The 21,062-nt window shown below is 43.1% G+C and overlaps 1 protein-coding gene, 1 long non-coding RNA gene and 1 pseudogene across 3 annotated transcripts in view; 1 reads left to right on the top strand and 2 right to left on the bottom strand.

Moving 5' to 3' along the window:
* Positions 1–21,062, top strand: part of LOC148126581 (uncharacterized) — an 83,381-nt gene that overhangs the window by 2,649 nt on the left and 59,670 nt on the right. The gene's annotated exons all lie outside the window — the stretch shown is intronic.
* LOC113452267 (uncharacterized) overlaps positions 1–21,062 on the bottom strand; it is a 47,457-nt pseudogene that overhangs the window by 2,473 nt on the left and 23,922 nt on the right. The window contains exons 4-5 of the transcript XR_015742478.1: positions 12,242–12,371; positions 8,725–10,694 (exon numbers count right to left, since the gene is read on the bottom strand). The product of XR_015742478.1 is annotated as an uncharacterized LOC113452267 (transcript). The remainder of the gene's footprint in view (positions 1–8,724; positions 10,695–12,241; positions 12,372–21,062) is intronic.
* LOC148126583 (zinc finger protein 24-like) lies at positions 127–5,781 on the bottom strand. Its single transcript, XM_087928454.1, has 4 exons — positions 4,544–5,781; positions 4,177–4,291; positions 3,998–4,065; positions 127–323 (listed from the first exon to the last, which is right to left on the bottom strand). The coding sequence occupies exons 1-4, from the start codon at positions 4,961–4,963 to the stop codon at positions 276–278; spliced, it is 651 nt and encodes a 216-aa protein (XP_087784580.1). The 5' UTR covers positions 4,964–5,781; the 3' UTR covers positions 127–275.

Here is a 21,062-nt window from a genome sequence, read left to right as displayed (position 1 = left end):
TGTCCCATTGTTATTTTGTCCATTGTATCTTCTTATAGCATCTTCTCCTTTCTTTTGGGTTAAATAGTGTCCGTTTACATGTAATTTATCTTTAATTAGCTCCACACTTTTCCCAATATATTTTTTCCTTATTTTCTCTTGTTGGGCAAGAAAGTCTTGCATTGGAGCCTCAATGGAAGATGAGCTTTCCTGGTTCCAATTATTTGGTTGGTTTCTCTCATGGCTTTCAAATTCCATTCGAAATCCAAACTTTTCTGTTCCATCTTTAGCATTGATCACTTGGAACAGTTTACAGGAATCTTGATTCCCCTGTCCATTGTTACCTTCAAAGCAAAAGAGAAATGAAAATGTTAACAAAGGTAGAGAAGATCAAACTGTAGAAAGTCAAGTGAATTTCCTTTTGAATTTTACCAAAATTCCATTAGGGAGTATGTTTGCATGCTTACAGTGGTTTGATATAGTCAGACATGATGATTTCTCTATTAATGAGTCATGAACGTTTTGAAAATATCTAGAAAACATCCCTCTCTTTACAATTATTTTTATATATACAATCTCACCTAAAGTCAGTTTTGAGTGAAGGAATAATCAGGGGAAACATGCAAGGAGGAATTAGGAGAAAACTTAAGATTTATTGAAGGGGGTTAATTTCAGCGTGTTCCACAGCCTCTATCTGGTGGGACCCCTGCTCAGCCTGTTCCCTAATCCCAGTGATGAGAATTTGGAGCGAAATCCCTTGCTTGAAGCCTCCCATTGGCTTGTAAATGCTCTTTGTGCTGAGACTGGAAAGGATTGGAGGCTTCAAGAATGGCTATTTTTGCTGCACCAAAGTCTCATCCACTTGCAAGGGCTCTTTGGCCGGATCTAGTGCAGGCTTCAGTTCAAAGAAATCGGAGGCCTAAACTACTTTAGTGTCAGATCACACAAGACCAGCAGTGCAAGACCTCAGGATATTAATCTCACAAGATCTTGCACTGCAGTGGCTTTAGGCCTGTGTTCTTTATGAACTGAGGACTGCATGGGATCTGGGGCAATAGTCCTTGAAAACAAAGAGGGCTTTCCTCTGTTTAAAAAGCATTTTGCCCTTGGATCTCAAGCAGGACTTGGTTAGCACAGAACAGAGGCCTAAACTACTATAAGATCATGGGAGATCAGTAGTACAAGATTTCGTGTTACTGATCTCGTGTATCTCTCACTACTTTAGGCTTCTATTTTCTGCAAATGCACCAAACCAGGCAAAGGGGGAGGGCTAGGTCGTAACTTGGAATGGTCGCTTAGTGAAATGTAATTTGGGGATGAGCTGTACCCTAGGAGGCTCTGAGTCACACTGCATGAATTGGATTGGGAGAATGTTCTTCCATGGCCTGAGCATGAGGTCTGTTCTCACATAATTTGGGGAGGTTTCAGAGGACAAATGAAACACCCCTCTCACATGACCTCCAGAGGACACATAAAAGCACATCTCGTTCTTTTAAGCCTACACAGATATGTTCAAATAGAAATGGAAAAATACAGATACGAAATGGCACACAAAGTACCTAAGCAATGAGACATTGACTCTTTCCTTCCTTGGAGTACGAGAAGGTCAGATCCTATCCTTCTCCCTCCCAGGATATCTGATTAGTGATTTTTTAAAATTAAAAATTGTCAGTACAGTCTTGAACTCTCTGATTGGGGACTAGAAAACTCTTACTCAGAGAGACCACGTTCCTATGGTTTTCAACCATGACTTCTGAATGCAGCGCTTTCTGGTCAGAATCCAACTGAGACCATTCCTCCTCAGAGAAATACACAGCCACCTCCTCGAAGGACACAAGATTCTCCTGAACACGGAAAACAAGAACAGAACAGGATGATTCACAAGATCTGCTCATCTTCATCAATAATTCAGACAAGAGAATAGAAGGGGAATTCATCAAATTTGCAGTCAAAAGCAAATTGACAGGAATACCAACTCTACAGAACATAAGGTGGAGATATAGAAGGATTGACAGATTGGGCCCCATCTAACAAAATGAAATCAACAGTGAGAAATGTAAGGTTCTACATTTAGGAAAGAAAAATCAAATGCACAGGCACAGAATGGAGATACCTGCCTCAACAGTAGTAAGTGCAACAGGGATTTTGGAATCCTAGTAGACAATCCCTTGAACATGAGTCAGCAGTACGCTACAGTTCCCCAAAAAACCCAGCACAACCATAGGCTGCATTAAGAGGGGCTTAGAATCAAGATGACATGAAGTGTTAGTACCACTTTATAATGCATTGTTAAGACCACACTTGGAATATTGTATCCGGTTTTGGTTGCTATATGAGACTCTAGAAAGAGTGCAGAGAAGAACAACAAATGTTATTAGTGGACTGAATGCTGAAACATATAAAAGAACGGTTGCTACCAATGAGTATGTCTAGTTTAATGAAAACAAGGATTAGGGGGCGACATGATAGTATCTTCGAAGAAGCAATGGATAGAAACTATTCACGGAGTGTTAATCCACTTTATAATGTCTCGATAAGACCACACTTGGAATATTGTATCCGGTTTTGGTTGCCATATGTAAAAAAAATCTTGAGATTCTAGAAAGAGTGCAGAGAAGAACAACAAATGTTATTAGTGGACTGAATGCTGAAACATATAAAAGAACGGTTGCTGCCAATGACTAGTTTAAGGAAAACAAGGATTAGGGGGTGACATAATAGTATCTTCGAAGAAGCAATGGATGGAAACTATTCACGGAGTGTTAATCCACTTTATAATGTCTCGATAAGGCCACACTTGGAATACTGCATTCAGTTTTGGTCACCACGATGTAAAAAAGATGGTGAGACTCTAGAAAGAGTGCAGAGAAGAGCAATAAAGATGATTGTGAGATTGGAAGCTAAAACATATAAAGAATGGTTGCCGGAACTGGGTATGTCTAGTTCAATGAAAAGAAAAACTAGGGGAGACATGATAGCAGTGTTCCAATATCTCAGGGGGTCACACAAAGAAGAGGGAGTTAAGCTATTCTCCAAAGCACCGGAGGGCAGGACAAGAAGCAGTGGTTGGAAGGAGAGAAGCAACTTACAACTAAGGAGAAATTTCCTGACAATTAGAACAATTAATCAGTGGAATGACTTTCCTCCAGAAACTGTGGATGCTCCAACACTGGAAGTGTTTAAGAAAAAATTGGACAACTATTTATCTGAAATGTTATAGGGTTTCCTTTCTGAGCAAGGGGTTAGACTAGAAGACCTCTAAGATCCCTACCAACCCTGGTGTTCTGTTCCATTGTTCCCCAATTCCCAAAGCAAAGACATGCACTAAGTTAAATGGCTGTGCTTTATACAAGGGCTTATTTTAGATGAGAAAATGGACAATTCTGAAAATTTGAAGAAATATTTGGGGCAGGTTTTTTATCAAGTTGATTTATTCTGTAGAACTTTCAGTGTTTTTCAGTAAAAAAAAAAATCCCACTTCTGGATCAACTGATCTATCGCTCTGTCTATCATTGATTGACCTAATAGTCTGAGCCACTGGCTGAATAAAAGAAAACAAACAAGATAAAATTCCATGGGAAAGTTTGTTTCTCAGCCTTTCAAAGTGGAAATGTTTGATCTCTTAATCAAGGCGCAAATCAGCGAATTAGAAATTATTTTGTAGCCTAAATACCTTGATCGCATGCTTTTTGTGGCCATTATCTTTGGAATTTTTATAGTCTGCTTTATTTTTAATATGATTTACTTATTTTGAACAGGTTATAAACTAATTTTCTTTTAAATGGTAACCTGGCATTTTTCATTAGCAAAGTTGGAGGAGTACCTAGCAGAAATAGATAACCAGAGGAAGCTATGCTGGCTCACAGCAACTTGAACCTGCTATTGTGATGTTTGTGTTATGGAAGAACACAAAAATAATCCAGTCCAAACAAGGGGGGAAATAGAAGGAGAGAGCACTCAGCACACCCACTTCACTTCCTGAAGGGAGAATACAAATCTAATCTTTTCCCTTTCTTACCTGATTTGGAGGTTCAACCGCTGCTTGATCTCTGTCATAAGAACTAGAAAGCTGCATTCTTTGTTTCTCTGTAAGGAATAAATAATTTCAAAATGCATGTTTAACAAAACAGGAGGAAGTATCTTATAGAAGAGAGCGCGAAGGTAAGACCGATGGATAATTGGAGGATCTTCCATTACCTCCTGAGGTGTCCCAACTTAGATCTTCCCAAGGGATCCTCCTGAAAAAGAGCTCCTGAGCAGGATTTGATGGGTTCTTCCTTCCCTCAGGATCTCCGATCTCCACACTGCAGCACTTTATATAGGAGAAAGGAAAAAAGAATTAATGTTGATCAAATGAAATAAAGTAGATTCTTATATTCGGAACTCAACCTCAAAGACCTCAATATCTATCCATTGTGGTTGAGTGAGAAAATAATGGAACAATGTTCTACAAGAATTGGTGGGATATCGTCATGTATTATGAACGTCAGAGAACTTTGGGTAGGAGAGGTGAAGGATTCAAACACATTTTGTATTCTTTTTTGAGCTCCCTAAAGCGTCTCACCTGCAACTGGACCTGCTCCTTCTTCTCCTCTGCCTGGCTCAGGAGGAAGCCTTCTGCTAGGGCCACCGCCTGGGAGCTGGTCTCTGTTCCACACTCCCGCACCCAGCCCTCCATCTCTGGGGGCAGAAGAGCCAGGAACTTCTCCAGAACCACCAGGTCCAGCATCTGAGCTTTGGTGTGCTTTTCTGGTCTCAGCCATTGCCTGCACAAGTCATGGAGCTGGCTGCAAAGTCCTCGGGGACCCTCAGCCTTCAGGTATTGGAGGCTCCTGAAGTTGCACGGCTGGACTTCTGAAGGGAGGATGGTTTCCTCCTCCAGGATCTTCTGCCCAGGCCTTGTCCAGACCTCCCCACCCTTCCCAGGCTGAACAGTTGAAGGGCCTTTTCCATATCCCTCCTTTGCAAAAGGTTGTGTCTCCATCCTTCCTCTTTCCTGCAGAGCAGCTCCAAATGGGTCCAAGGACTCTTGTTGATCTCAGACGCCTTTTCCTTCAAAGGACCATTTCTAGTGCCTATTTTGCAGGACTTGCAGTGATCAGGACAGATTGATCCCTGCAAGTTATTTCCTCTTTTTTTTTTTTTTTTTTTTTGCTTAAGAGAAAATTCTGGCTTGCAAAGATTTCAAATGGCTTTGAGTTTCTGTACCTGGGATGGAAAGAAAAAGCAACGCCAAGAATCAGAAAGTGGAATTCAGCCACTGAGCAACCTTCACCCAACCTACCCAGAGCCCCAAGCGGCTTATCCCAACGCAGTGTCCCCTTCCCCTCCGAGCAGGGCCGGGAAGAAGGCAGCTGGAGAGGCCGTCCCGCTTCTCTCCCGTTCCGGAGACAGGATCGCGCCCGCGGGGAGCCGGGTGCGAATTCTGCCTCCTCCTCGCCCGGCTTCTCTCCTCTCCTTCTGGGCCTCCGCAAGGCCGACCCTCCGCTCCCCCCACTAGGGGCTCTTCCCCGGGCAACGGACGGGATCCCCGCTTCCCCCTGCATGGAGAGGACGGCTGGGGAGCATGGGACCTGTGCTTGAACCTGTAGGAGGGCCGGGCGCGGGTCTCTCCCTCCTCTGCCTCCCTTTGCCCGGGAAGAGCCCCTACCACTCACCCGGAGTACGTCGGGATCTCTCACCGCCAGACTCCCGCAGCCTCTCCGCCGCGTGCTGAGTCCCGGGAGTTAAGGAAAGCGAGTGCGGCCTCCTAGAACGGCAAGCATGTGGGATGTCTCTTTCTTCCCGGTCTCCCCTTCCAATCCAGCTATGAAGTTCCCCCGCTAGTGGACCAGCGAGGAAGCGACTGGAGTTCCCTTCTCTTGGCTGAGGTCGCCCCCTGGTGGATGTGTCGCAAAATGCCAGGATTGTTGGAAGGGCAGAAAAGACGACTGTGTCTGAGGGGAGAGGGAGAGGACCTTGGGAGTAGGAGGAAAGGCCCCTGCCTGACAAAAGCTTCGCTGTCTCTAGAGGGCACTTTCTCCATCTTCCTCTCCTCCCTGTTCAGGAACCAAAACAGTCACCATGAAGGCTCCACAGAGATTGTGGAAGGCCTCAAAAGGCTCCAAATCATGTCAGAAACAGCAGAGCAGTCACAAGATGAAGAAGGGGAGCCTCTGTTGGAAACCCAACTTGTGTCGTGCAGTTGTTGGGAACTTCTGCCCAGATAGCAGGCAGATGGGACACAGGCAGGGAAGGCCGCAATCAGAAAATAATTTTAATTTCTTTCTTTAATTCAACACGTGCAGCTGCCCTTCTCAAGTTAGTCGCTCAACCTATCAGCAAAGGGGGAAGCACAAAAGTCAAAGACCCCTCTGGCCTCTTGGGATGAAGGAAAAGAAAGATCCTGAAAAAGTTATATAAAGCTAAACCATGATGAAGAGAAAGCATTTTTACAGAGTGATTGAGTAGGAAATTCACTTAAGAAATGTGACTAGGAAGCTTAAGCCCCTTGGAGAATTTAAGGAAGGGATATATCATTAAACCATGAATGAAAAGAGAAAAAATAAAATAAAAAAGCAGAACAAGAAAAGTCAAAGGCTCTACATTAAACCAGCTAGCGGCACCTGAGCACATTTGTAAGTGGATCATAAGCTTCCTAATAGACAGGAAGTAGCAGGTAAAGCTAGGCAGAATCACATCTGATAGCTGTACAATAAGTACGCGGCCTCCCCAAGGCTGTGTGCTTCTTCCACTTCTCCCTATATACCAATGACTGCATTTCAAATGATCCATCTGTTACAATACTGAAGTTTGCAGATGACACAACAGTGATTGGTCTCATTCAAGACAATGACGAATCCACATACAGACAGGAGGTTGTACAACTTGCCTCGTGGTGTAACCGGAACAATGTGGAACTGAACACACTCAAAACTGTAGAAATGGTGGTAGACAAACCCTCCCATACTACCACCTCTTACAATACTAGACAACACAGTATCAACAGTAGAGACATTCAAATTTCTAGGTTGTATCATATCACAAGACCCAAAATGGACACCTAACATCCAAAATATCATCAAAAAAGCACAACAATATTCTTTCTGAGCCAACTCAGAAAGCTCAAACTGCCCAAGGAGCTGCTGATACAGTTTTACAGAGGAATTATTGAGTCTATCATCTGCACCTCTATAACTGTCTGGTTTGGTTCTGCAACCCAACAGGACAGACACAGACTCAGAGGATGATTAGGACTACAGAAAAAAAAATTACTACCAACCTGCCTTCAATTCATGACCTGTATACTGCAGGAGTTAAAAAGGGCTGAGAAGATATTTACAGACCCCTCACATCCTGGACATAAACTATTTCAACTCCTTCCCTCAAAATGATGCTATAGAGCACTGCACACCAGAAAAATGAGACACAAGGAGTTTTTTCCTGAATGCCAGCACTCTGCTAAACAAATAATTCCCTCAACACTGGTCCAAATATTTACAAAGTCTGCACTACTATTACTATTAATTTTCTCATCACTCCTTATCACCCCTCCCCTCCTACTTATGACCGTATGACTGTAACTTTGTTGTTTATATCCTTATGATTTATATTGACGGTTTCTTAGTATGACTTGATCGGTTATTGTCCCCTATGACTGTCATTAAGTGTTGTACCTTATGATTCTTGACTATCGACAAATGTATCTTTTCTTTTGTGTATACTGCGAGCATTTGTACCAAGACAAATTTCTTGTGTATCCAACCAAACTTGGCCAATAAAAGAATTCTAATTCTAATAATTCAAGGAATTTTTAGCCCTTTGGAGAATTTAATGCAGGGATATATCATGAGACCATAAATAGAGAAAATGAAAAGATTTGAGCACATTTGGTGTCGACAATGACACATACAGACATACAGGGAGTGAGACAAAGAATTTAAAATTTTGGAAAAAGTGGTTAAAATTCATTTTAAAAGAATGGAGGTAACCTTTGATTTTTATACATCTATTATTTTTCTGCAGTTTGACACAGAAAGTTTAATAATCCATATTTGGAAAAAAGGCTTCAACCCAGCAGGAGCTGAAATATGCCCCTCACCCCAAGGGCGTCCAAATACTTTAGGGTATTAGTGATTTTTACTGCATGAAGAGAAAAAGACTTTTATCCATGTTTAACAAGTAACCAAACCACTGATAAGTAATTTTATTTTATTTTATTCTAGAAAAATTTTTTATCTGACATACATTTAAAACAGACAAATCAATATATATGTATGTATGTATGTATGTATGTATGTATGTATGTATGTTTTCTTAAGTTTTTGCGGGTACTTACATGTATGGCATTCAGTTTTGTTCAGGTATTTTCCCACGTCATTGTAGTTGTGCTTTTAAAGTTGTAGCGACGTTTCAGCAGAAGCTGAGATTCTGCTCCGACCTTTCAGATTGTCCAGTTCATCATCTGAGCCATTGAGCCACTGCAGCCCTTTTGAATGCCCATTCCTATTGCCAGGAGTTCAATTCTGACTGGCTCATGGTTAATTCAGCCTTTCACACATCTGAGGTCACTAAAAAGAGGAGCCAGGCTGCTGGGGACAGAATGCTGACTATGTAAACTGCCCTAAGAGTGTTGTAAAGCATTGTGGAGTGGTATATAATTCTAAGTGGAATTGCTATTGCTATATAGCTTCTCCAAGCATGGATCCTTTTATGAGAAGTAAGATTACCATTCTTTCAACATTCCATGTATTTATATGGCTTCTCCCTCTGTGGATTTTGTTATGAGAAGTAAGAGCACTGCTCTGAGCAAAGGTCTTCCCACAGTCCATGCATTTATATGGTTGTTCCACTCTGTGGAGCTTTTTGTGGATAGTAAGTCCATTGTCCTGAGTAAACATTTTCCCACACGGTGTGCATTTCAATGGTTTCTCTCGAGTGGATCTTTTCATGGGAAGCAAGATTACGGCTTTGAGCAAAGATCTTTCCACACTCTATGCATTTAAATGGTTTCTCCCCAATGTGGATCTTTTTGTGGATACTAAGTCCACTGCTCTGAGCAAAGCTCTTGCCACACACCATGCATTTATATGATTTCTCTCCTGTGTGGATCTTTTTGTGGCTAGTGAGTTCACTGCTACGACTAAAGGTTTTCCCACATGTCATGCATTTATAAGACTTCTCCACTGTGTGGATCATCTTATGAAAAATAAGATGACCTCTTTGAGCAAAGGTATTTCCACACTCCATGCATTTAAATGGCTTTTCCCCTGTGTGGATCTTTTTGTGGGAACTAAGTCTACTGCTCAAAGCAAAAGTCTTCCCACAATCCATGCATTTATATGGCTTCTCCCCTGTGTGGATCATCTTATGGGAAATAAGATTACCTCTTTGAGCAAAGGTCTTTCCACACTCCGTGCATTTATATGGCTTTTCTCCTGTGTGGATCATCTTATGGGAAATAAGATTACCTCTATGAGCAAATGTCTTTCCACACTCTGTGCATTTGTATGGTTTTTCTCCTGTGTGCATCTTTTTGTGGGAACGAAGTCCACTGTTCTGAGCAAAGGTCTTTCCACATTCCATGCATTTATATGGTTTCTCTCCTGTGTGGATCTTTTTGTGGCAACTAAGTCCACTGCTCTGTGCAAAGGTCTTTCCACATTCCATGCATTTATATGGTTTCTTTCCTGTGTGGATCTTTTTGTGGATAGTAAGTTCATAGCTACGAGTAAAAGTTTTCCCACACTCAGTGCATTTATATGGTTTCTCCCCAGTGTGAATCATCTTATGGGAAATAAGATTACGTTGTTGAACAAACATCTTTCCACACTCTGTACATTTATATGGCTTCTCCCCTGTGTGAATTATCTTATGGGAAATAAGATTACCTCTATGAGCAAATGTCTTTCCACACTCCATGCATTTAAATGGCTTTTCCCCTGTGTGTATCATTTTGTGGTTTCTGAGTCCACCGCTCTGAGCAAAGGTCTTTCCACACTCCATGCATTTATATGGTTTCTCTCCTGAGTGGATCATCTTATGGGAAATAAGATTACCTCTACGAGCAAATGTCTTTCCACACTCCATGCATTTAAATGGCTTTTCCCCTGTGTGGATCATTTTGTGGTTTCTGAGGTCACTGCTCTGAGCAAAGGTCTTTCCACACTCCATGCATTTATATGGTTTCTCTCCTGAGTGGATCCTTTTATGGGAAATAAGATTACTACATCTTCTGAACTTTTCACCACACTCTCTGCATTTGTAGGACTTCTCCCCAGAGTGAATCCTTTCATGGGAACTAAGTTGTGTGCTTGTTTTATAACATTTTCCACATTCCAAACACTTATAAGGCTTCTCTTTCATGTCAATTATTTTTTGAGATGTAAGGTTATTTCCAAGAGAAAGCATTAATGTCCCATTGTTATTTTGTCCATTGTATCTTCTTATAGCATCTTCTCCTTTCTTTTGGGTTAAATAGTGTCCGTTTACATGTAATTTATCTTTAATTAGCTCCACACTTTTCCCAATATATTTTTTCCTTATTTTCTCTTGTTGGGCAAGAAAGTCTTGCATCGGAGCATCAATGGAAGATGAGCTTTCCTGATTCCAATTATTTGGTTGGTTTCTCTCATGGCTTTCAAATTCCATTCGAAATCCAAGCTTTTCTGTTCCATCTTTAGCATTGATCACTTGGAACGGTTTACAGGAATCTTGATTCCTCTGTCCATTGTTACCTTCAAAGCAAAAGAGAAATGAAAATGTTGACCAGGGTAGAGAAGATCAAACTGTAGAAATTCAAGTGAATTTCCTTTTGAATTTTACCAAAATTCCATTAGGGAGTATGTTTGCATGCTTACAGTGGTTTGATATAGTCAGACATGATGATTTCTCTATTAATGAGTCATGAACGTTTTGAAAATATCTAGAAAATATTCCTCTCTTTACAATTATTTTTATATATACAATCTCACCTAAAGTCAGTTTTGAGTGAAGGAATAATCAGGGGAAACATGCAAGGAGGAATTAGGAGAAAACTTAAGATTTATTGAAGGGGGTTAATTTCAGCGTGTTCCACAGCCTCTATCTGATGGGACCCCTGCTCAGCCTGTTCCTTAATCCCAGTGATGAGAATTTGGAGTGAAATCCCTTTGTTGAAGCCTCCCATTGGCTTGTAAATGCTCTTTGTGCTGAGACTGGAAAGGATGGGAGGCTTCAAGAATGGCTATTTTTGCTGCACCAAAGTCTCATCTGCTTGCAAGGGCTCTTTGGCCGGATCTGGTGCAGGCTTCAGTTCAAAGAAATCGGAGGCCTAAACTACTTTAGTGTCAGATCACACAAGACCAGCAGTGCAAGATCTCAGGGTACTAATCTCACGAAATCTTGCACTGCAGTGGCTTTAGGCCTGTGTTCTTTATGAACTGAGGACTGCATGGGATCTGGGGCAAAAGTCCTTGAAAACAAAGAGGCCTTTCCTCTGTTTAAAAAGCATTTTGCCCTGGATCTCAAGCAGGACTTGGTTAGCACAGAACAGAGGCCTAAACTACTATAAGATCACGTGAGATCAGTAGTATAAGATTTTGTGTTACTGATCTCGTGTATCTCTCACTACTTTAGGCTTCTATTTTCTGGAAATGCACCAAACCAGGCAAAGGAACCAATGCCTACCTATATCATCATAAGGTAAGTTCTGGAAGGATGGGGTGAGAGTATAGGCAGGATGAATGTTGTTGCAGCATGTCGGCTGTCATTCGTAAGTGTGAATGACAGCTGCGATGCTGTAACATTTGTAATTTCAGGGCTTGGGGGAGGGCTAGGTTGTAACTTGGAATGGTCGCTTAGTGAAATGTAATTTGGGGATGAGCTGTACCCTAGGAGGCTCTTGAGTCACACTGCATGAGGCCTTCGTTCATGAATTGGATTGGGAGAATGTTCTTCCATGGCCTGAGCATGAAAGGTCTGTTTTCACATAATTTGGGGAGGTTTCAGAGGACAAATGAAAACACACTCCTCTCACATGACCTCCAGAGGACACATAAAAGCACATCTCGTTCTTTTCAGCCTACACAGATATGTTCAAATAGAAATGGAAAAATACAGATAAGAAATGGCACACAAAGCATCTAAGCAATGAGACATTGACACTTTCCTTTCTTGGAGTATGAGAAGGTCAGATCCTATCCTTCTTCCTCCCAGGAGATGATATCTGATTAGTGTTTTTTTTAAAATTAAAAACTGTCAGGACAGTCTTGAACTCTCTGATTGGGGACTAGAAAACTCTTACCCAGAGAGACCACGTTCCTATGGTTTTCAAGCATGACTTCCGAATACAGCTCTTTTTGGTCAGAATCCAACTGAGACCATTCCTCCTCAGAGAAATACACAGCCACCTCCTCGAAGGACACAAGATTCTCCTGAACACGGAAAACAAGAACAGAATAGGATGATTCACAAGATCTGTTCATCTTCATCAATAATTCAGACAAGAGAATAGAAGGGGAATTCATCAAAGTTGCAGTCAAAACCAAATTGACAGGAATACCAACTCTACAGAAGATAAGGTGGAGATATAGAAGGATTGACAGATTGGGTCCCATCTAACAAAGTGAAATTAACAGTGAGAAATGTAAGGTTCTACATTTAGGAAAGAAAAACCAAATGCACAGGCACAGAATAGGTGATACCTGCCTCAACGGTAGTAAGTGCAACAAGAATCTTGGAGTCCTAGTAGACAATCCCTTAAACATGAGTCAGCAGTATGCTACAGTTCCCCCAAAAAACCAACACAACCATAGGCTGCATTAAGAGGGGTTTAAAATCAAGATGACATGAAGTGTTAGTACCACTTTATAATGCCTTGTTAAGACCACACTTGGAATATTGTATCCAGTTTTGGTTGCCATATGTAAAAAAAATCTTGAGACTCTAGAAAGAGTGCAGAGAAGAACAACAAATGTTATTAGTGGACTGAATGCTGAAACATAGAACGGTTGTTGGAAGTGAGTATGTCTAGTTTAATGAAAACAAGGATTAGGGGGTGACATGATAATATGTTCCAAGAAGCAATGGATGGAAACTATTCATGGAGTGTTAATCCACTTTATAATGTCTTGATAAGGCCACATTTGGAATACTGTGTTCAGTTTTGGTCACCACGATGTAAAAAAGATGGTGAGACTCTAGAAAGAGTGCAGAGAAGAGCAACAAAGATGATTATGAGATTGGAAGCTAAAACATATAAAGAATGGTTGCAGGAACTGGGTATGTCTAGTTTAATGAAAAGAAGGACTAGGGGAGACATGATAGCAATGTTCCAATATCTCAGGGGGTTCCACAAAGAAGAGGGAGTTAAGCTATTCTCCAAAGCACTGGAGGGCAGGACAAGAAGCAATGGTTGGAAGGAGAGAAGCAACTTAGAACCAAGGAGAAATTTCCTGACAATTAGAACAATTAATCAGTGCCTCCAGAAGTTGTAAATGCTCCAACACTGGAAGTTTTTAAAAAGATGTTGGCTAACCATTTCTCTGAAGTGGTGTAGGGTTTCCTGCTTAGGCAGGGGGTTGGACAAGAAGACCTCCAAGGTCCCTTCCAACTCTGTTATTCTATTCTGTTCTATGTTCTCAGGAGAGAACCAACCTACAACAAAATAGAAATTTCCTGACAATGAGAACAATTAATCAATGGAATGATTTTCCTCCAGAAATTGTGGGTGCTCCAACACTGGAGGTGTTTAAGAAGAAATTGGACAACTATTTATCTGAAATGTTATAGGATTTCCTGTCTGAGCAAGGGGTTGGACTAGAACATTGGTCCCCAACCTTTTTTGTGCCTCGGCCCGGTACCGGCATCACAAAATCATCTGCGGCCCAGTACCAGCATCAGCACGTATGGCAAGGTGAGCCGAGCAACCGGCCAGCCAGCCATCCCCCGCTTGTCCCCGCCACCTTCAGCTCCTCCTTTGTACCTGTGTCGATGGGCTTCGCAATGGCTTCGGGACAGTCGCTTGGCTCACCTTGCCATGCATGCTGAAAGAATCCTTGCGCCTTAGTTTTGTTTGAAGCCGCCCCCCCCCCTCGATGAAATTAAGGCGCGAGGATTCTTTCAGCACCCAAATGCTGCTTTCTACCCGGAAAAGCTCACTGGAAGCACTTTTTCATTAAAACAAGTTGGCGGTGCCCAGCAAACTGGCGGCCTGGTAGAAATTGTTCCACGGACCGGTACCGGTCCACGGACCAGTGGTTGGGGACCCCTGGACTAGAAGACCTCCAAGATCCCTACCAACTCTGGTGTTCTGTTCCATTGTTCCCCAATTCCCAAAGCAAAGACATGCACTAAATGGCTATGCTTTATACAAGTGCTTATTTTAGATGAGAAAATGGGCAATTCTGAAAATTTGACTGAAGAAATATTTGGGGCGGTTTTTTTATCAAGTTGATTGATTTTGTAGAACTTTCAGTGTTTTTCAGTAAAAAAAAAAAATCCCACTCTGGATCAACTGATCTATCACTTTATCATTTATGTAGATCTATTAGTCTGAGCCATTGGCTGAATGGGGGAAAACAAAGAAGAGAAAATTCTCTGTGAAGGTCATTTCTCAGCCTTTGCAAAGTGAGAATGTTTGATCTGCTAATTGAGATGCAAATCCAGTCCAAACAAGGAGGGAAAATAGGAGACAGCACTCTGCACATTTCCTTCAATTCCTGAAGGGAGAATACAAATCTAAAAAGTTTTCCCTTTCTTACTTGATTTGGAGGTTCAACCACTCTTTGAGCTCCATCAGAAAAACCAGAAAACTTCATTCTTTGTATTTCTGTAAGGAATAAATAATTTCAAAATGCATATTTAAAAGAATAAGAAGAGGTATATTACAGAAGATAAGATAAGACAGATGTGATCTCTCTGGGTAATCAGAGGATCTTCTGTTACCTCCTGCAGTGTCCTGACTTGGGTCTTCCCAAGGGATCCTCCTGAAAAATAGCTCCTGAAGGGGATTTGATGGATTCTTCTTTCCCTCACAATCTCTGATCTCCACAGTGCAACACTTCCAATACAAGGAAGGAAAAAAGAAGCAGAATTTATGTACATAACACAAAATAAAGTGTATTCTTATTTCGGAACTCAACCTCAAAGACCTCAATACCCATCCCTTGTGGTCGATCTAAGTATAGTATATAAAATCATACATTGAAATGTCCTACCTGTAAATGAATACTTCAGCTTCAACCATAACAATACAAGAGCAAACAATAGATACAAAGTCAAGGTTAACCACACCAAACTTGACCGCAGAAAATACGACTTCAGCCACAGAGTGGTCAATGTCTGGAATACTCTACTTGACTCCGTGGTTTCTTCCCCAAACCCTGAAAACTTTAACCTTAGACTGTCTACTATTGACCTCACTCCTTTCCTAAGAGGTCTGTAGGGGGCGTGCATAAGCACACCAACATGCCTACCATTCCTGTCCTATTGTTTCTTTTATTTCTTTTATGCATCCATGTATTCATAACTATGTTTTTATTTATACCTATTATCTTGTAAGCAATTGACAAACCAAATAAATAAAATAAATAAGTGTCCTACAAGAATTGGTGGGACATCGCCACATATTGTAAATGTTAAAGAAGTTTGAGAGGGAGGGGTGAAGTATTCAAACACATTCTCCATTCCCTTTTGAGCTCCATAAAGTGCCTCACCTCCAACTCAACCTGCTCCTTCTGCTCCTCCGCCTGGCTCAGGAGGAAGCCTTCTGCCAGGGCCACTGCCTGGGAGCTGGTCTCTGCTCCACATTCCCGCACCCAACTCTCCATCTCTGGGGGCAGAAGGAACAGGAGCTGCTCCAGAACAACCAGGTCCAGCATCTGGGCTTTGGTGTGCTTTTCTGGACTCAGCCATCGCCTACAAAAGTTGTGGAGTTGGCTGCAAAGCCCATGAGGACCCTCAGCCTCCTGGTATTGGAGGCTCCTGGAGTCCCAAGGTTGAATTTTTGAGCGCCTGGTGGCTTCCTCCATCATACACACGGGATTGAACAAGGAGGAGGGCTGGGCATGTATCTCTCTCCCTCCTCAGCTTCCCTTTGCCTGGGAAGAGCCCCTACCCGGCCTCACGTCTGGATCTCTCCCCTGCAAGTCTCTCCTGCAGCCTTTTCCCCTGTCGGCAGAGCTCCAAGAGTTAAGGAGAGCGAGTTATGTGTTCTAGAATGGCAAGGTCTCCTCTTTGCAGCCTCCTCTGGAAGCCTAGCAGAAACTTTCACCCTCCAGTGGACAAAAAGGGAACCACCCAATGTTCCTTTCTCATACACGAGGGATTGAATCAGAATAAAGCTGGAAGGGCAAAGGGAGCTTTTTCAGTGGGGGGAAGGAGGAAGAAGGCTGTCCAATCTCCTCATTTTCTTGTTTCTTACAAGCTCATCTGAATTGGCTTATATCTTTTCTTTTATGTACACTGAGAGCATTTGCACCAAGACAACTTCCTCGTGTGTCCAATTACACTTGGCCAATAAAAAAATCTATTCTATTCTATTCTATTCTATTCTATTCTATTCTATTCTATTCTATTCTATTCTATTCTATTCTATTCTATTCTATTCTTATTCCTACATTGTATTTCTACTCTATTTCTATTTCATTCTATTTCTATTCTGTATTCTGTTCTGTTCTATATTCTGCTCTGATCTCTTCTCTTCTGATTTGATTGCTTCTTGTTCCCTATGACTATTACTAAGTGTTGTACCATATGATTCTTGACTTTTGATGAATGTATCTTTTTTTATGTATATTGAGAGCATTTGCACCAAGACAAATTCCTTGTGTGCCCAATCACACTTGGCCAATAAAGAATTCTATTCTATTCTATTCTATTCTATTCTATTCTATTCTATTCTATTCTATTCTATTCTATTCTATTCTATTCTACTCTACCCTACCCTACCCTACCCTACCCTACTCTATTCTACTCTATTCTTAAAGAACTCCTCGGGGAAGTCCCATTCCCATTCTAGAACTCTAGAATACAATAGAACTGGAAGGAAGGTCTTCTAATCCAACCTGCTGCTCCAGCGGAAGACCCTATAGTACCATTTCAGACAAGTGACTGTCAGTCTCTTCGTAAAAACCTCCAGTGATGGAGCACCCACAATTTCTGGAGGGAAGTTTTTCCCACTGATTAATTGTCCTCATTGTTAGGAAGTTTCTCCTTAATTCCAGATTGCTTCTCTCCTTGATTAGTTTCCATCCATTGCTTCTCTTCTTGCCTTCAGTGCTTTGGAGAATAAGTTGACCCCTTCTGTTTTGTGATAGCCCCTCAAATACGGAAATACTGTTATCATGTCACCCCTAATTCTTATTTTCTCTAGAATAGCCAAACCCAAGTCCTGTAACCATTTCTCAAATGTTTTACTCTCCAGGCCTCTTTAATCATCGTAGTTGCTCTTCTCTGCACTTATTCCAAGGTCTCTTTTGTAATGTTAGGACCAAAACCAGATGCAATATTTCAGGTGTGGTCTTATTCAGGTTTTATAAAATGGTACTTGTTGTATATTTGAATATTTGAATACTCCCTTTTGATTGGTCCATCCGGACGGTGGGAAATTCAAAGAGCCGTCATTGGCTGCGAGCCGCGAGCAAACTCTCTTGGTTGATGGGGTAGATCGGGTCCTGCAGGGAGCTTCCGTCTGGGTAGGCTGGTACCAGCAGGGAGTCCTGGGTGTTAGGAGGTTGGGCTGGGTTGGTATCAGTTGTGCTTCTCCATCGCCTTCTGAGCTGGTCCACGTGTCTATGCCACAGGCGTCCATCTTCCAGGAGGACCCTGTAGGATCTAGGACCTGTGACTGACACAACTTGACCTGGTACCCACAGAGGATCCCCTGCATAATTCCTGGCGTACACCAGGTCATGCAGGGCAAAGTCCCTGACCAAACTGTCAGATCCTAAAGGGGTGTCTGGGCAGTAGTGGGGGTGCAACCTGTCCAGGGTGGTCCTAAGGCGTCTCCCCATCAAGAGCTCAGCAGGGGATTTATTTGTAGCGGTGCATGGCGTCGTATGTTGGCTCAGGAGGTAACGTGACAGTTTGGAGTGCCAGTTTTCCTGGCCAAACCTGGCAAGTGCCTCTTTTGCTGACCTGACTGCCCTCTCAGCCATCCCATTGCTAGCGGGGTGAAAGGGGGCTGTAAGGATGTGTCTGATGCCCAAGTTGGCAACGTACATGCTAAACTCACACGACGTGAACTGGGGGCCACTGTCAGACACCAGCGTGTCAGGGAGCCCATGGGTAATGAAGAAGCGGGTCAGAGCCTTAACAATTGCTTGGGTGGTTGTTGAGGGTAGTAGGGCCAAGTCTATCCATTTGGAATAAGAGTCTACTACAACCAAGAAGGTCCTGCCATGTACTGGTCCAGCCAGGTCGATGTGCAGGCGAGACCAAGGACCACTAGCACTCTCCCACTTGGTAGGCGTAGCTGCTGGTGGGGCAGCCCTGGTTTCTTGGCAAGGTTGGCATGAGCTTACCCAGCTGGCGATTTGGGCATCCATGCCGGGCCACCAAACGTAGCTGCGGGCCAGAGCCTTCATCCTTACAATGCCCGGGTGGCCCTCGTGAAGTACCTTCAGGATGGGTACACGAAGAGTGGCTGGGATGACTACCCTTGTCCCCCACAACAGACATCCTTGTAGTTTCGACAATTCCTGCTTACGGGTTTTGAAAGGAGCAAAGTCAGCAGTGTATTGCGTTTCCGGCCACCCCCTTCCCACCCAGTCCATAACTTGGGCAATTATTCTGTCTTTTTTTGAGTGCGGAGCAATGTCCTCGGCTGTAACCGGCAATTTAAGTTCATTAACTTCGAAAATGGCATGAACAGGTGCTGGATCTTCGACTGGGACTGGTAGGGGGCAGCGACTAAGGGCATCGGCGTGACTCAAGTTTTTGCCAGGGCGATGCACCAACTTGAATGAATAAGCGGCCAGGAACAAAGTCCACCTGGTCATTCTAGGTGATAGTACCTGCGGGGTTTGCTTATCCCCTGATAACAGCCCCAGGAGTGGTTTATGGTCAGTTATAAGTTCAAAATGGTGCCCAAACAAAAATTCATGAAATTTTTTTACTGCAGCTACTGCAGCCAAGGCCTCCTTATCTATTTGGCTGTAGTTCCTTTCTGCAGTAGAGAAGGTCCTAGAGAAGAAAGCAATTGGTGCCTTGGAACCGTTGGGAAGCCTGTGGCTCAGAACAGCCCCAATCCCAAAGGGGGATGCATCAGCAGCTGGGACCAGGGGAAGTCGTTGATCATATTGGATTAAAACTGCATCAGATGTGAATAAGGACTTGACTGAAGGCATGGGCTTCTTTGGGTCCCCAATGCCAGGGGGATTCTTTGTCTAACAGTCTGTGTAAGGGTTCAGCAATAGATGCTTTGTGCGGGAGAAATGAAGCGTAAAAGTTTAGTAGCCCCAGAAAGGCTTGGAGCTCCATCTTGTTAGTTGGTGTAGGTGCCTCATGGATAGCCTTTACTTTGGATTCGATTGGGTGAATGCCAGAGGCATCTATCCTATATCCCAGAAAGTCCACTTGCCTAGTGGCGATGGCGCACTTCTCCCTTTTAAGTTTGAGGCCATGCTGCCTAAACTTCTCTAGGACTGCTCTGACCCTTTGTATGAGCTGAGGTCTGTCAACTGCTGAGACTAAGATGTCATTGAAATAAGGGACAACCCCTGGGAGACCTTGGAGAATCCTTTCCATGAGTGATTGGAATATACCCGGGGCTACACTCACACCGAATTGTAGGCGTTTGCACTTGAATGCCCCTCTATGTGTGACTATGGTTTGTAATTCAGCTGTCTGATCATCAACAGGGAACTGTTGGTATGCCTGGGACATGTCTAATTTGGCAAAAATGGTGCCGGGTTCGAAGGTGTGTAACAGGTGTTGAATAACAGGGACCGGGTAGGCACTGACCTGCAGATAACGGTTGAGGGTGGTTTTATAGTCTGCGCAGATTCTTAAACTGCCATCTTTCTTGAGTGGGGTGACTATGGGGGTCTCCCATTTGGCAAAGTCAGTTGGTTCTAACACCCCTTGCTTTAGTAACTTATCTAATTCTAAATCTAACTTGGGACGGATGGCGAAAGGCACTCTGCGTGGCTTAAGGTGAAGAGGAATTGCCTGGGGGTCCACAGAGAAGGAGATGGGGGTGCCAGAATAACAGCCCAGCTCGCTGCTAAAAACATCAGAGTAATCTGAGAATAGGGCGTCTACGTCAGAAGTTGAGACAGCATGGATCCCAGTTACACTAAGGCCGAGGGAGGGGAACCAATCTAGCCCCAACAGACTGGGGAGGGCACCATTAACAACCACCAAAGGCAAATGGCCTTTAAAGGCTTGGAATTGAACTAAAAACTTGCCTTTCCCGAGGACAGGGATGTTCTTGCCCTGGTAGTCCCGCAGAGTCAGGTGGCATCTCTGTAGTTGCTTATTAGACAGTCTGGGCTGGATTTTCTTTAGGGTTTCCCAGGAGATGATTGAAAGCGCAGATCCTGTGTCTACCTCCATCCTGCAGGGTTTACCTTCTAAAGAAACAGAAATACTGATTTTATTAGGAGTCTGGGAAGTTTGGTTAGCGTGGTAGCAGGTATAGCAGTCCTCCACTCGCCTTTGGAAATTAGTAGGTGGTGGTGGTCTTTGAGGAAAGGTTCGCCCTGCTTGGCACATTCTAGCGAGGTGGCCTTTCTTTTGACAATTCAGACAGATGGCGTTCTTAAACCTGCAGGATGCCCTAGAGTGGGAGCCCCCGCAAGCTAGGCAAATGGGAGGTTGCTTGGGGGCGAAGTTGTTTCTCTGCCCTGCTCCTACCTGTGAAGGCTTTTGTTGCTTAAGGCGGTTAATGTCTGTTGAGTCTATGGGGTCTTCTTCAAGGGAAACTTCCTCTGAATGAATAGTGGAACTGCTGGGTTTTAAAGGAGTTCCTTGAATTTCAGCTGCTGATTGGGCAGAGAGCTCAGCAGCTTGGGCTTCCTCCACAGCTAAAGCTAGGTTTAAGTTCTTTTTTGCTAGCAAACGTCTTTGAAGTCTAAGGTCTCTAACCCCACAGACGATCTGGTCTAATAACATGTCTTCTA

The sequence above is a fragment of the Pseudonaja textilis genome, chromosome 2 (genome assembly GCF_049901715.1).
Source record: "Pseudonaja textilis isolate UNSWEBS1 chromosome 2, rPseTex1.2, whole genome shotgun sequence".
NCBI lineage: Eukaryota > Metazoa > Chordata > Lepidosauria > Squamata > Elapidae > Pseudonaja > Pseudonaja textilis.
The sequence above is the reverse complement of the archived record's forward strand: the minus strand, read 5'-3'. Positions and strand labels throughout refer to the sequence as shown.